Here is a 12886-nt window from a genome sequence, read left to right as displayed (position 1 = left end):
GACAAATCTCTCCCCTATTGAGGCTTTCTGATGCTGAGCAGAATTCTGGGAAATGTAGTTTAGGGACATTTGAATTCTTTGCCTTCCTAAACTACATTTCCCAGAATTCTCAGTGCTCTCTCAGTCGCTTTCCCAGCTCACTCAGCTAGTCCTGCCCTGATGCTTTCCTCTTCTTGTGGTGAGAAGCAGCCTATTTCTTCTTAATTTAAAGAGGAATGGCAGCCTTTTTGGCTTTGCCTCACTTCCTATGAGCATTACAGGAATACAAACGAAAAAGTATTGGATGAGTTTTGATTCTTAAGTTTTTGTCCCCATCTGTTTCCAGTTTATTTTTCCATTGGTCATGAATATCTTGACATCCCCATGTGCTATCAATCCAGATTGGTAATAGCACTCTATAACCACTTGCTGTTGGGAAGCAATATACCCTATCATGCTTCTGTCCTTATAATGCTTGGCTCAAAAATCGGGTAGGGTTTTGAAGTGTTGGTAGGAGGTTTTCCAGTTAAGGTTTGTTCTGGGAATCTGCTTTTATTGCTGCTTTCCCTTCACAATGTGAAAAGAAAGTATCAGGAGGAGGCTCTTTCTATTTAGCCTTGAAAGCTTCAGCTTTATGATTATAATTATAATCGGACTCAGGAGCTCTCAAAAATGTTGCCAGAAAATGCTCAGCTTTATGTGTCCTTGACCCAACTGATTGGGAGGGGGTGGCATATAGATTAATTGATTGGTTAAGGTCATGTGAGGCACACCAGATCTTCCAGGGAGCCAAATTCTTCTCTTCCATAGGCCAGAGGTTTCTCTTCTTTATGGGTGCCCATTTTAGATTTCAGATACAAGAATTCTCTGAACACTCCAAACAAATGATTAGAATTATTGGGATCGTTATGATTAAACTGGCAAAATAACACCACTGGAGGGTGTGTACAGAAAACAAAGTTTCATTTATAAGAATGTAATTATGATTTAGACTTGTGACTTGCCCAAATGCCTTTGCTAATCAGGATACCGAGAAGTGATCAGGTCCATTCATTAAAACCTTTCAAACATCATAAGCCTCAGGGCATGATGTTTGTCATTTGGCCAGCTCATTAGAATCAGCAGGGATAAGATCTTGGTAATGATTTCACTCTATCCTTCCCACTGTCCAGAGCCTTCTCACTAGATTTTCCTGAGCATCCATTGTTTGAATAAAATGTATAAAATATTCAAAACAGCAAAGCTGATTGGATAGTTTGGTTCAGTCGTTACTACATGCTTGGCTACTAAACCTCTTTCTGCAGTAGAAGCCACCAGTATTCCTGTCACAGACAGCAGACCTGTTATCCAACTATTGGGTGATAAGAGGTAAGGGAAGATGATGATTGTCATTTCCCCAAAAATGGCACTTTACAAATTAAAACACAATATAGCTTAAACATACAAGTGTACAGCATTAAAACTGAGCTAAGCTACTATACTTAAACAGACTGAATGTTTTAAACAGCACCAGTGCAGGAAGTGGAATCCATATTTTGTGTTCCTGAACCACCTCTAAAAGCCAAAATGACAAACGAGTAGCCATTTTGGGAGAGAAAAAGTAAGATATAAATACTAATGATGATGATGATAAACTATGACTGTTGCACTTGGGCTTGTCTGAAAATATAATGACTCACTAGAAAAAATTACAGTGCTGAGAATGGTGGGAGACAGTAGGAAAAGAGAAAGATCACACTGTAGATGGATTGGGTCCATAAAGAAAACCATCATCTTGAGTTTGCAAGACTCTGATTCTCCCGATTGTTTATAACGGTGCTTCTTGAGGGGCTCTGATTCATGGTGTCACCCATAGGTTAAAGCCCAGCCATATAATAATAATGACAACAAACTGTCTCATTCAGGTTATGTTCGCTAATTACAAAACACTCTGTTCAGCTCAGTCACAATTATGGGTCATATTTAGCGGAAAGGGGAAACTAGTTCTGCCTGGTCTTGTTGAGCGAGTGCTGTTGCCAAATTCAGCACAGTGCCTTTTCTTTACAAGAGATTCAGTGCATAAAAGCCTCTGTTTCTTCTTGTTTCACTGCACGCTCTGTTCCACTAGAGGTCAGTCTGCTACAGAACCCAAGCGGGCTGGGTAAGTGTTTCCAAGCACAACTGGCTGTTATTTCCACTTCTCAATCTATTAACACAAATTCTTTCAGAGTCATAAACTTAGATCTCATGGTAAAAAACAGAGCAACAGGAAGATCTAGTGAAGCATTTCGTTTATGAATGACCTGCAATAAATTACTGTGAAGGATTCTGACTGACAAGAGAAAGAGAGGGAATGCTTTGTCTGCATGTGAACTATATTTTACCTACTTTAATTTGGCTGACAGACAAAGATCATTTGACATTTGGCAAGCTTTCGCCGGCCCCCTCCTTTCGGAAGGATATTTGGTTCTTGTTCAGCGTCAGGGTATGGAGGTGTGGTAACCTGGGCAACTGGAGGTCATTCCCGAGGAGATTGTTGTCCAAGATGAGTTCTTCCAAGCCGCTAAATGTCTCCAGTCCTTCCAGTGACCTGCAATGACAAAGGCAACAGGAAAAATGATACTCCAGTAAATCAGGAAGGCCATTATGAGCTGAAATAAATATTTTAACCTTCCCTTTCAAGGAACGGGAAGAGTTTTGGTTTAGTCCTGTCAGGAGGCTGAATGACAAGAATTAGTGGCAAGGGGAGTGCCGGCACAGCAACACATCCTTCACATGCTGGCAGAATGAAGGATGGGGGTCACTTAGTGAGTAGCCAGGATCCAAAACAAAAGGCTTCAGATATGAGGGCTGCAGGATGAATTTGTCAATGTCTTGTGCCTTCGGGCACCCAGCCTCGCCTGACCCTAACCTCCATTCCCAAGATAAATAACTCTGTCACAGTTCACCTTCATTCCCTGGACACAAATTTAAGTTGTCATCCATCATTTCTGCCATGAAATATCGTACCCCACTAACAATAATAAATACAACTTCAAGAATTGTTCTCAGCAGCTACCCGATATATAAAAACTGTAGGGAAAATATGATGGGAAGTTTTTCCTTTTGCAATTTTTTATTTTATTAACCACAGGGTTTTTTTCCCCTCTCTGGCTTGAGACTTTTTGTTCATCTTTTTTTTTTTTTGTAAAGCACAAAAGACACAATGCTAGAACAATATGTAGAATTAGTTCAGAAGCATTCATTTACTAAATGTCTACACCCCACTCCCCTGCAAAAGCACAACATGGTTTTAACATTAAAAAAATAAAATCTTTTTGGTATGGCAGCAATGCTCCCAACAGTTGTAAATACACAGACATTTCTAGAGACTTGGCAGCCAATTAGGAAAGCTAGTAGAGAGGAATTAAAAGGCTGGCTTTGTCACTTAGCTAGGGGTGTTGTTCCAGTGTTAACTCTTCGTTTCATAGCTTTGTAAATCCTTACAGGAACGAGTAGGGAACCTTCCCATTAATCAAATAAGATCGGCATGGTACACAGAGCATATACACAGACACACATTCACAACTCATTCACCTACCAGACACCTAGAGATATGCTGAGGCTGCATGACTTGACAGCTGAGCTAGTATGCCTACCAGTAGGAAGGATCATCACTTTATCTCCTGCCTTGCTGTTTTATAAAATGTGATGAATAAGGGAGATGCAAGTCTACACTATTTATTCATTGTCCAGTGATATATATATATACTGAAGGGAATTCTCCCCTTCATGTTTAACACCCTTCGTCAAGGTCTCCATGAGCAACTCTTTATTAGGGGCATATACAGGCTCAATTTGAGCAGAACAAACAAGTATTTATCCATCCCATACAAAATGTAAATGTGGAGGGGATAGGTCAGATGAAACATATATCAAATTTGTCATCTACAAAACTTATCGCCTCTTAGTAAAAAGATGGAAATGAAATTTCTTCTGTGGGAAATCAAATACGTGACCTTCAAGCTCTGGTTTAAGGACACCACTGAGTGAGCTATAAATAATCAACTGAACTCTCTGCTTCTCAGTGGTACCTTAAATCTGAGAGTTCCAAATCATACCGGAGCTGTGTGTATCTGAATGAATTATGATGATTATTAAAAGTCCCATTTTTCTGATGGGGAAATTAAGGTACGTCCACCAAGGTCACATGAATTTGCCATAAGGAAGGAATTGTAATTTTCTCCTTTCACAGCCAGATTACTATATTATGCTTTTGCAGAAATCCACACATTTTCTCAGCAATCCTTTCAAAAGTACTCTACAAAGAAAGTAGTGTTATCATCCATCATACCATAGATGGTATGTTGAAGTTGAGAGCCAATTGCATGCCTAAGTTTATCTAGTTATTTCCTTTCTTAGGTAACATCTTCACTTCAGCCCTCTTTCTGACAATCATCTCATGGTGACAGCAGAGTGGTATTTAATTTTTTTTCCCCCTCAGCCACATACACTCCTATTGCTTCTGTCCCAGATAAACATTTTCCACATAGACTGCATCTTCCTGTCTCTCATAATGTATAATCTTGCTCTCCATAATTGCATATTTAATAATGAGGAGGAACTTGCATCATGGGAACTTTAGAATTTGAAAATGTCACTGAACAACAACAACAATTTCCATCCATCAATGGCCACATTGCAGGTCCAAGTATTTTGCTGTCTGAAGTAAATTGGCAAAGCTCCTCACTCTCATCAAAGTACTCATTTTGCAAGGTTGATGAAATTATTTGGCATCTGTGATAGAAAGACCTACAAACTGTCCTCCCTATCTCTAGCAATAAAATGATGACAGTGGTGGTGATGATGATGATGATGATGATGATGATGATGATGATGATGATGATAGCAACTAAGCACAGAAGGAAGAGAGGAAAGTGGAGGGGAGAAAGGAGAGAAGAAACCATCAACACAGCAATCAGCTATACTTGAAAAATAATAAGTTTATACCTATGCTTTAATTATTCTGACTTCAAATTCCTCTGAAAGCCATTTTGAACAGTGATTACCAAACTTTAGTCTTTCAGGTATTTTGAACTTCAGCCCATAGAAACCCCAGCCATCCTGGCCAACTGAAGCTGAAGTCCCAAACATCTAGAGCACCAAAGTTTGGGAGAGTCATTGATCTAGTACAGAGGTTCCCAAACTAAGGCCTACAGGCCCAATGAAGTCCTCCAAAGTCAGTTATCCGGCCCTTTTCCTAAACTTGAGAAATAGGGTCAGCCTAAGTCTGAAACAACTTGAAGGTACACAACAACAACAATCCTAAATTAATTTGACTCTCATTACTCAAAAGCAGGCCCACATTTCCCATTGAAATGAAGAATGTTTATGTTGGTTAAAAATGGTTTGTTTGTTTTTTTACATATTATGTTGTTCTTTTGTGTGTTTTTGCACTAGAAATATGTACAGTGTGAATAGGAATTCATTTATTTTTCCCAAAATTATAATCCCCCCAAAAAACAGTCTGAGGGATAGTGAACCAGTCCTCTCCTTTAAAAGTTTGAGAAAGAGTTGTAAATATCTTATATGCTTATGGCTGTTATGTTACATTTGCAATATAAAGTTTAACTGGCAATGCCAATTTAAATGCTCTCTCTGTATAAATAATTAGTAATGGATTGTGTCCAATCTTCAGTTTATTGCTTTTGTTTTGTTTAATGCCTTTCCACTTGTGAAAGAGAGTTCAGAAAAGTCCATCATCCTGTCAGCACTGCAGAGGCTTATGGGACGTTAATAGGTTCTTTGTGAGTATGCATTACTGGGCTCTGGTCTGTGTCAGCCTGGAAATAAAATAGGCATTGTTCGTGAGTTCTGTTATGTAAATATAATACCCTTATCGAGAGAATCTGCAAATGGTTGGCAACAGAAAAGAAGAATAAAGCACACATGAAAAACACTTGGATGGGAGGCATAAAACAAAATGACATGGCATGAAGTGGGACAAAGGAGGGGGTACTAGTCTATTGAGGTAACCTCTTTTTCTCCAAAATAGAGGCTAGGGCATGATGCCTGCCTAAATTTTGGTAAGGAACAGAAAACGCCTCCTTCACACCTGGCTGGAGCTTCATCTTATTCTTTATTGCTTTTATTATAACCAACAAAGTAATGCACAGAGTAGTAGGCAAGCCTGTGAGATCACAACTCTCCTTCAGGCTGGAAGTACAAAAGAAAAGAAAACAAAAAGGAAAGGAAAGGAAGAGAGTGGGTAGGTATGCAGGAAGAGGTAAGTGAAGGCAAGGAAAAAAAAAAACCTTGAGAGACATTTGAAGAATATTTTCCATCTTTCTTTTTATACTGGATATCCCCTCTCTATGGCATTTGTAAAGTGGAATGGAGGATGTGCTTGACAATTTGACCTGGATAGATCCTAATAATATAATAATATACTTTATTTATATTCCACTCTAGCTTCCCAAGGGAACTCAGGGCAGATTACAGAAGACATATATGGCAAACATTCAATGCCATTATACCTTTAACAAGGACAGACAATACATAAACAGAAGTAGGTTTTCCCATCTTTTCCGTCTTCGGCATCTGGAGGCTGTGCTCAATTCCGGTCACAGGGTGGTGCTGCTCCATCTTCCATACAGAGGAGCTTTGTTGTCCATGGATATCCTCCCGATCAAAATGTCAGCATGTTCTTATTGGTGCCTTTTTCTTACCTCCCCACTAAAAGCGGTACCTATTTATCTACGCACATTACAGTTTTCAATCTGCTAGGTGGGCAGAAGCTAGGCTGATGGTGGGAGCTCACCCCAACCCAGGCTTGAACTGCCAACCTTTCCTATTCAGCATAACAGATGGTTTCAGATTGCAGAATGCATGAAAGAGTGGAGAAGCGATGTTCTACTCTATGTGTAAAATGATAAAACCACCAACTGTCTAATTACTAATGGGTTTATTCATTCATTCTCCTTTTCATGCCATAAATGGGGGCATGTTGTATTTCATTATCTATTTTATATCCTGCCTTTCTCCTGGCATGCCATGCCAGAGAGCATTCAACATTTTAAAGTAAAATACAATTTAAAAGATCTTAGTTTTCCGAGTTAAATCACAATCTAATTGACGTACTACTTGAAAACGCTCGTTGAAAACAAGTCTGAAACGCAATTTAAAAGATGCTTCAAACATAATAAATAAATAAATAAATAAATAAATAAATAAAGCCACTACATACCCTCCTGGCCATGAAAAGCTTTAACAACCACAACATGCTAAATGAATTCCTCTATATTTGAAACTTTTTATGTTAAAAAGGTCTTTCTTTACCTACTAGCAGAAAGACAGCAGTAAGAGGGCCAACCAGACCTTTCAGGGAAGGGACTTTCATAACTTGGGAGCAGCCACTGTAAAGGCTTTCTCCTTTGTCTTCACCAAACATGCATCTGAAAGCAGCCCTCCCTGGCATGGGGAAGCATTTTAAAACTTGGGCAGGCTCATATGGGGAGATAATTTTTTTCAGGTCATGTAAGCTTTTAAAGGTCATAGGTATATGTGGGATCCATAGCTTCTGGTTAATGTTCATTACATTCCTCCACGTTTGCATGGAAGTACCTGGTGTTTTGCCTCCTGCCCCAGTTTAATCAAAGTGAATCTAAGAGGATACTTTATTTGCTATCTCCGGCAACAAGCATTGTGGCCTTTTTAACCATTGCTAGCCAACTTATTAACTCAATTTAAATAAACTCGCAGAACCAGCAATAACATGTTACATCAGTACTTACTTTTATAACAGCTACTTATGTAACTTCCACTGAAGCAATTGGCTTGTTCTAGTTGGAACTACCAACTGAATATTGGCAACAGTGTTTCATAATTATGATTGTAATTAAATTATTTCTTATCATTCCCCTCTCAGTTCTTTTTTCTGATATATAGATGTGCTGTGAGAAAGCTTAAGTGCTGGCTAGCTTCTTCTAGCCTGAAACATCCTACCTCCATTTTTCAGGCAGTTCTCTCTCGAGTGAATTCATACAATTCTCCAGTGTTTCTGTTTCCCATCTCCTAAGGAGAGATTAGTCTGCCTACAACTTTACACACCCATGAGATTGTAGAGCCCTCTGGGTCTGTAGAGTACTATAAGAACTTTAGCTGATAAGTGCTATTCAAACAGAAAGGATTAGCATCACTATTTCACTGGATCTTCCAAATAGGCTGCTTCTGTGCTTGGAATATTCCTTTTATTAAAACTCAGCGAAACCCAAAGAGCAGCGAGGGAAGCCTGTAAGCTCTCTTAGTTTGCAGCAAAGAACCTTCTATCTGTCTTAGTGAATTAAAAGCAACAAAGCACAGGCTCAATACCGTGAACACCACCAAGGGCTTAAGGGGTAGTGGCAGGTAGCCGTCCTCCCTGGTTGGTTCAGAAGGCTAATAAGCATCACTCAAGAGCATTGCTGGTTGATCTGTCCCTCTGCTCTAATGACATGAAAGCTGCCCATTATCTCACCCACAGGTACCATCTCGGTTACCTCTGCGCAGGCCTCCTACTCCCACTCCCAGAGGAGAGCAAACACTGCCAAGAGATTTCCAATGCAATTTCCAAAGACGCATCAAAATGACAAAACATCACAACACATTCAGTGCTGCCTGATTCCAACAGAAAGAACTTTAAGTTTCCACTGTAATTAACCCTATCCTCGTTAAGATAATTATGATCAAGCTCCCTGTCACAGCTAATATCACAGCATCATTGCCTATGGCTCACGCTTTGCCCTCATTAGCTTACAAAAACAGTGTGCTGAGCAGGCAAAGCGGCTCCCTCCTTCCCTTCTTTCCCGTGACTTAGAGACCTGGTATCCAAGACGGTACAATAAGTCTTTGGAACACAAAGTTCTGTGGAAACAATCCCATCATTTAAGCCTTTCAACTAATCAGGACTCTTTTGCAGTACTGTTCCAATCTTATAATTTGTTCACAATTTGGGGAATGGGGGATGTTCTTTTTAACCTCTGAGGAATATTATAAATGGCAAACTCTGCTTGGTACAGTTGGGGTGAACTTGTTTACATGCAATTCTGTAGGCAACTGTTTAGTCTGCTGTAAGGAATTTGGAAATGGATTTGTTTACAATGAAATTCAAAAGCAGTTCTTGCAAATTAGTAATTTTGAACTGGCTTTAAATAGTGAGGAGGCTAGAGAAGAAGATAGCAGTAATGTTGTTTCAACAAAGGCAGATTGCAAACCCACCAGTTTATGTAGCTCTCCATATTGTGCAACTCCAATCAACACAGAAGTGTTATTTGAGAGAGAACATGTTGTGCCATCCCTTGGTAGAAGATAGCTAATCCATTCCAAATGACATTTCCTTTGCCTTTGGGTTGCTAACTATATATGAACAAGATCTGAGACACTTCTTACAATGTTAAAAATAAATAGTAATTACCAGAAAATAGTAATCATTTTACAAGAAAACACAGTAAACATTTCTAATGTTTAAATCAAATAAAAATGTTTCAACACACTAAATAGATTGTGATTCCAACTAAATAAGGGAAATGTATACCAGTTCCTATTTCTATTCCAGTTATCATCTAGGTTCTCAAAGCAGTTTTGAAAACTGGTTATGGATAGGAAATACTGCAGGGAAGGGGAGAGAGGGAATCACAGTGGATTTTTTTAAAAGAAAGACTTTTAAACGTTTGCTTTGAAAAGAGATGTTTGTTGGCTATACAGAGGTTTAACAGTGAGGAAGAAAATAGCTTCCTGATGGTAAGAGCTGTTCGGCATGGGATATGCTGCCTTGGTGAGTTGTGGAATCTCCTTCTCTGGAGGTTTCTAAACCGAACTTAGGTGGCCATCTGTCAGGGTTGTTTTGATCCTAATGTTCCTGCATGACAGTAGTTTGGACTGGATGGTTCTTGTGGTCTCTTCAAAATTTTTGGTCCCATGGTTCTTTGTTCCTATAATCTTATGACCCTATATGAGTTCTCTGAAAGAGTACTAGGATCTCATCACATTTAGGCCCAATTTATGGGCAATAGCAGGGGGATTCACCATGCATCATGGTGAATCTGGAGAACAGTAGAGCAACCCATCACCACGCATCGCCAACTTACTTATCCCACAGGGAGAAGTATTGCCACCTGGCTTCGCCTCAGCGCTATCCCTGTTATACTCTATGGGAACATGGAAAGCCTCTCATGTTCTTTTTTCAGCATGCTAGAAGGAAGGATCCCCCCCCCCCCAGAAGTAAATGTGCATCATCTGATGGCTTCTGGCACACTCCATCCTCCCAGCATACTGCAAGCGTTCTAGGACACTGAAAATCAGTAATGTGATGAGGTCCCTAGATGTGGCATAACCAGCCTTATAACATATTTACTTTGAGCATCACTATAAGCTAGAAACAACTCACAGTCATACAACAGACAGGAAGAAGATAGTTAGGGATTCAGGATCAAAAATGAGACGAAAGTATCACTATTTTGAATTTTCCTATTTAGCAGTTATATCTGTGTGTGTTGTGGATATACAGGGTGCTTGCCTGACATTTATACCAAGAGATTTGTGTTCATTGTTAACAATATAGTGAACCCTATGTCTTTAACAACTATCACCTAAAATATATTTGTAGTATTGCAATGTAAACCACTCCACCTTTTAAATGGAACCAGGTGGACAGAGAAGACACAGCAGAATGCAGCACACTTCAACTGGCAGTGTAGTGGGAATGGGCTGAAGGGGTGTGCGGATGGTTAGAGAGAGAAAGTAATTTTTCTCCCATCTTCCACAACAACCAAGGCTGGGGAGTGACAAGCAAATTGACGCACTGCTCCGAGGGCAAAAGATAAATGTTTGATGAATTGGCCATCACTGGAGGAGTGATGGGCTTCATATGTGCATAATGGACTAGCTGCCTTTCAATTGAGATTGCCTGCCAAGATAAGAAACTATAATGAATGGACCAAGCAGAGCCCTCTACCATAAGAAAAGTATAATCTGACTAGTTTTAATAAACTTAATAAAAAAGATGAAGTGGAGAGAGGCCAGCAGAAAACCAGCCAGTTGTGACCAGCTACCAGAGGTGCAAACAAATAATAGGTGGGCTCATGCATGAATGGGAGCGGAGAATTAAAGAAAAGTTGCATTTGAATCATTCTCATATTGTTCACAGATGATATCACAACCTGATATCAACCTCTTAGAGTAACATATCTTGCATTTAAGGTTTATGTTATCCCTTGACCTACATATGCTTTAGAGGGTAGAACACATTTTGGAATGATATGGATATGTTTCAAGGAAGGGATGTTTGTTGTCCTCATGTTTCAAAGTGCTTCAGAGTTTTGCTGGGGGAAGGTCACAGGCACAATGAAATAGCAAAGCATTTTACTATGATCAACCAACACCAATTTACCATTTACAAGGCAGCTTTTTGTTCTTTTTGACTCAGGATACAATCTTCTGTTTGAATTTAGATCTGGCTTCCTGTGAATGGTGCTAGAAGCATGTTTGCCCCAACACTGAGAACATTCCAACCGCATAGATGTCACTGAGGCACCCATCTCTTCCACTGCCTATCTAACGCAAGTAACCATCTAGCCAAAGCCCAGGCAATGGCTCCTCACACCACAGGAGTGCAGTAACAGCTCTTGCAATGCCAACATGATTTTAAGTGCATATACATGGTCCGCCAATCCTCAGATCCCTAATCAAACATATAAGCAATGACATCATTTTAAAAAACATAGCAATGGTGATGGCTGGGAAGGCCATAGAGAGCACAGGGACGACTAGTTATCTACCGGTCATGAATATCCCATTATTTTATGTTATTTGAAGTGTTTATCTGCTTTGAGCATGTCTGTCTCCAAAGTGTTGAATAAACAAGTCAAAACAGATTTTTTAAAAGTTTTTAAAGTTACACAACTGAAACAATTTCACTGGATTATTTTAACACACTGGGAAACAGTCAGAGCAATATATTTAGCACAGGCCATGATTTCCAAGCACTCCTTAGGAGCAGCTCCACACAGAGTGCTTTAGAGCAAAAGTGATAGAAAGGTTGTGAGTCCAATCATCTCATTATCTTTTTAATGTTCTAATTTGGGGGATTTTCCATTGTGGAAGCATATCTGGGCATGTGTGTGCCCCCTCATTTGCAGTATAAATGGTCTTGCCCAGTCTATGCCATGTTTGCCTAGTGTTTTTACAACGCTGAAATGAAAGCCAAAAGGGAAGGAGAAGAGCTATACTTTGAAAACATGAAAACTAATTACGGTATTCTCTGTGGACATCTGGGAAAAAACTGTAGAATTCTTCATCCTAAGAAACTTCCAAAGTCTTTCATTACAGGCCTTCCTCAAAAATTCCTTGTTTAGCTGTGAGTTTTTTGGGCTACATGGCCATGCTCCAGTAGTAGGGGTTCTCTGAAGATGCCAGTCATAGATGCAGGCCAAATGTCAGGAGAGAATACTATTGGAACATGGCCATACAGCCCGAAAAACACACAGCAACCCAGTGATTCTGTCCATGGAAGCCTTCAACAATACACTGAACATTCCTTGGATAATTCTCAAAAGCAGGATATCAGACATATGTACACATGCAAAAAAAAAAAATCTAACAACATGTGTGGTCTGTTACAATTGCAGTTTTAATCCTAAATCTTATGTGCAACCATTAAAAAGGTAAATTTAAATTCATTATGGGAAAGCCCAGGAAAGGCTCCCTCTATTGATAAAAAGGTAGAAAGAGCACTGATCACAAAGCCCTGCTTTTTCTCCTGTGTGTATGTGTTTGAAAGAGAGAAGGCGAGGAGAGAGAGAGAAAAAGACAGAAAGACAGAGAGGTAAGGCTCAGGAGTGCTGGGTGAATTATAGACTGCCTCTCAAGATTCACAGCTCTTCAAGGTAGGAGGTTAATATTCTCACATGTCATT

The 12886-nt window shown here is 39.6% G+C and overlaps 1 protein-coding gene across 1 annotated transcript in view; it reads right to left on the bottom strand.

Annotated features, from left to right (window-relative positions):
* Positions 1-12886, bottom strand: part of LRMDA (leucine rich melanocyte differentiation associated) — an 886320-nt gene that overhangs the window by 448062 nt on the left and 425372 nt on the right. Inside the window, exon 3 of the mRNA XM_067466959.1 lies at positions 2417-2548. Within this exon, the coding sequence (XP_067323060.1) occupies positions 2417-2548 (132 nt within the window). The remainder of the gene's footprint in view (positions 1-2416; positions 2549-12886) is intronic.

The sequence above is a fragment of the Anolis sagrei genome, chromosome 3, assembly GCF_037176765.1.
Source record: "Anolis sagrei isolate rAnoSag1 chromosome 3, rAnoSag1.mat, whole genome shotgun sequence".
Lineage (NCBI taxonomy): Eukaryota > Metazoa > Chordata > Lepidosauria > Squamata > Dactyloidae > Anolis > Anolis sagrei.
This window is presented reverse-complemented; position numbering and strand designations above follow the sequence as displayed.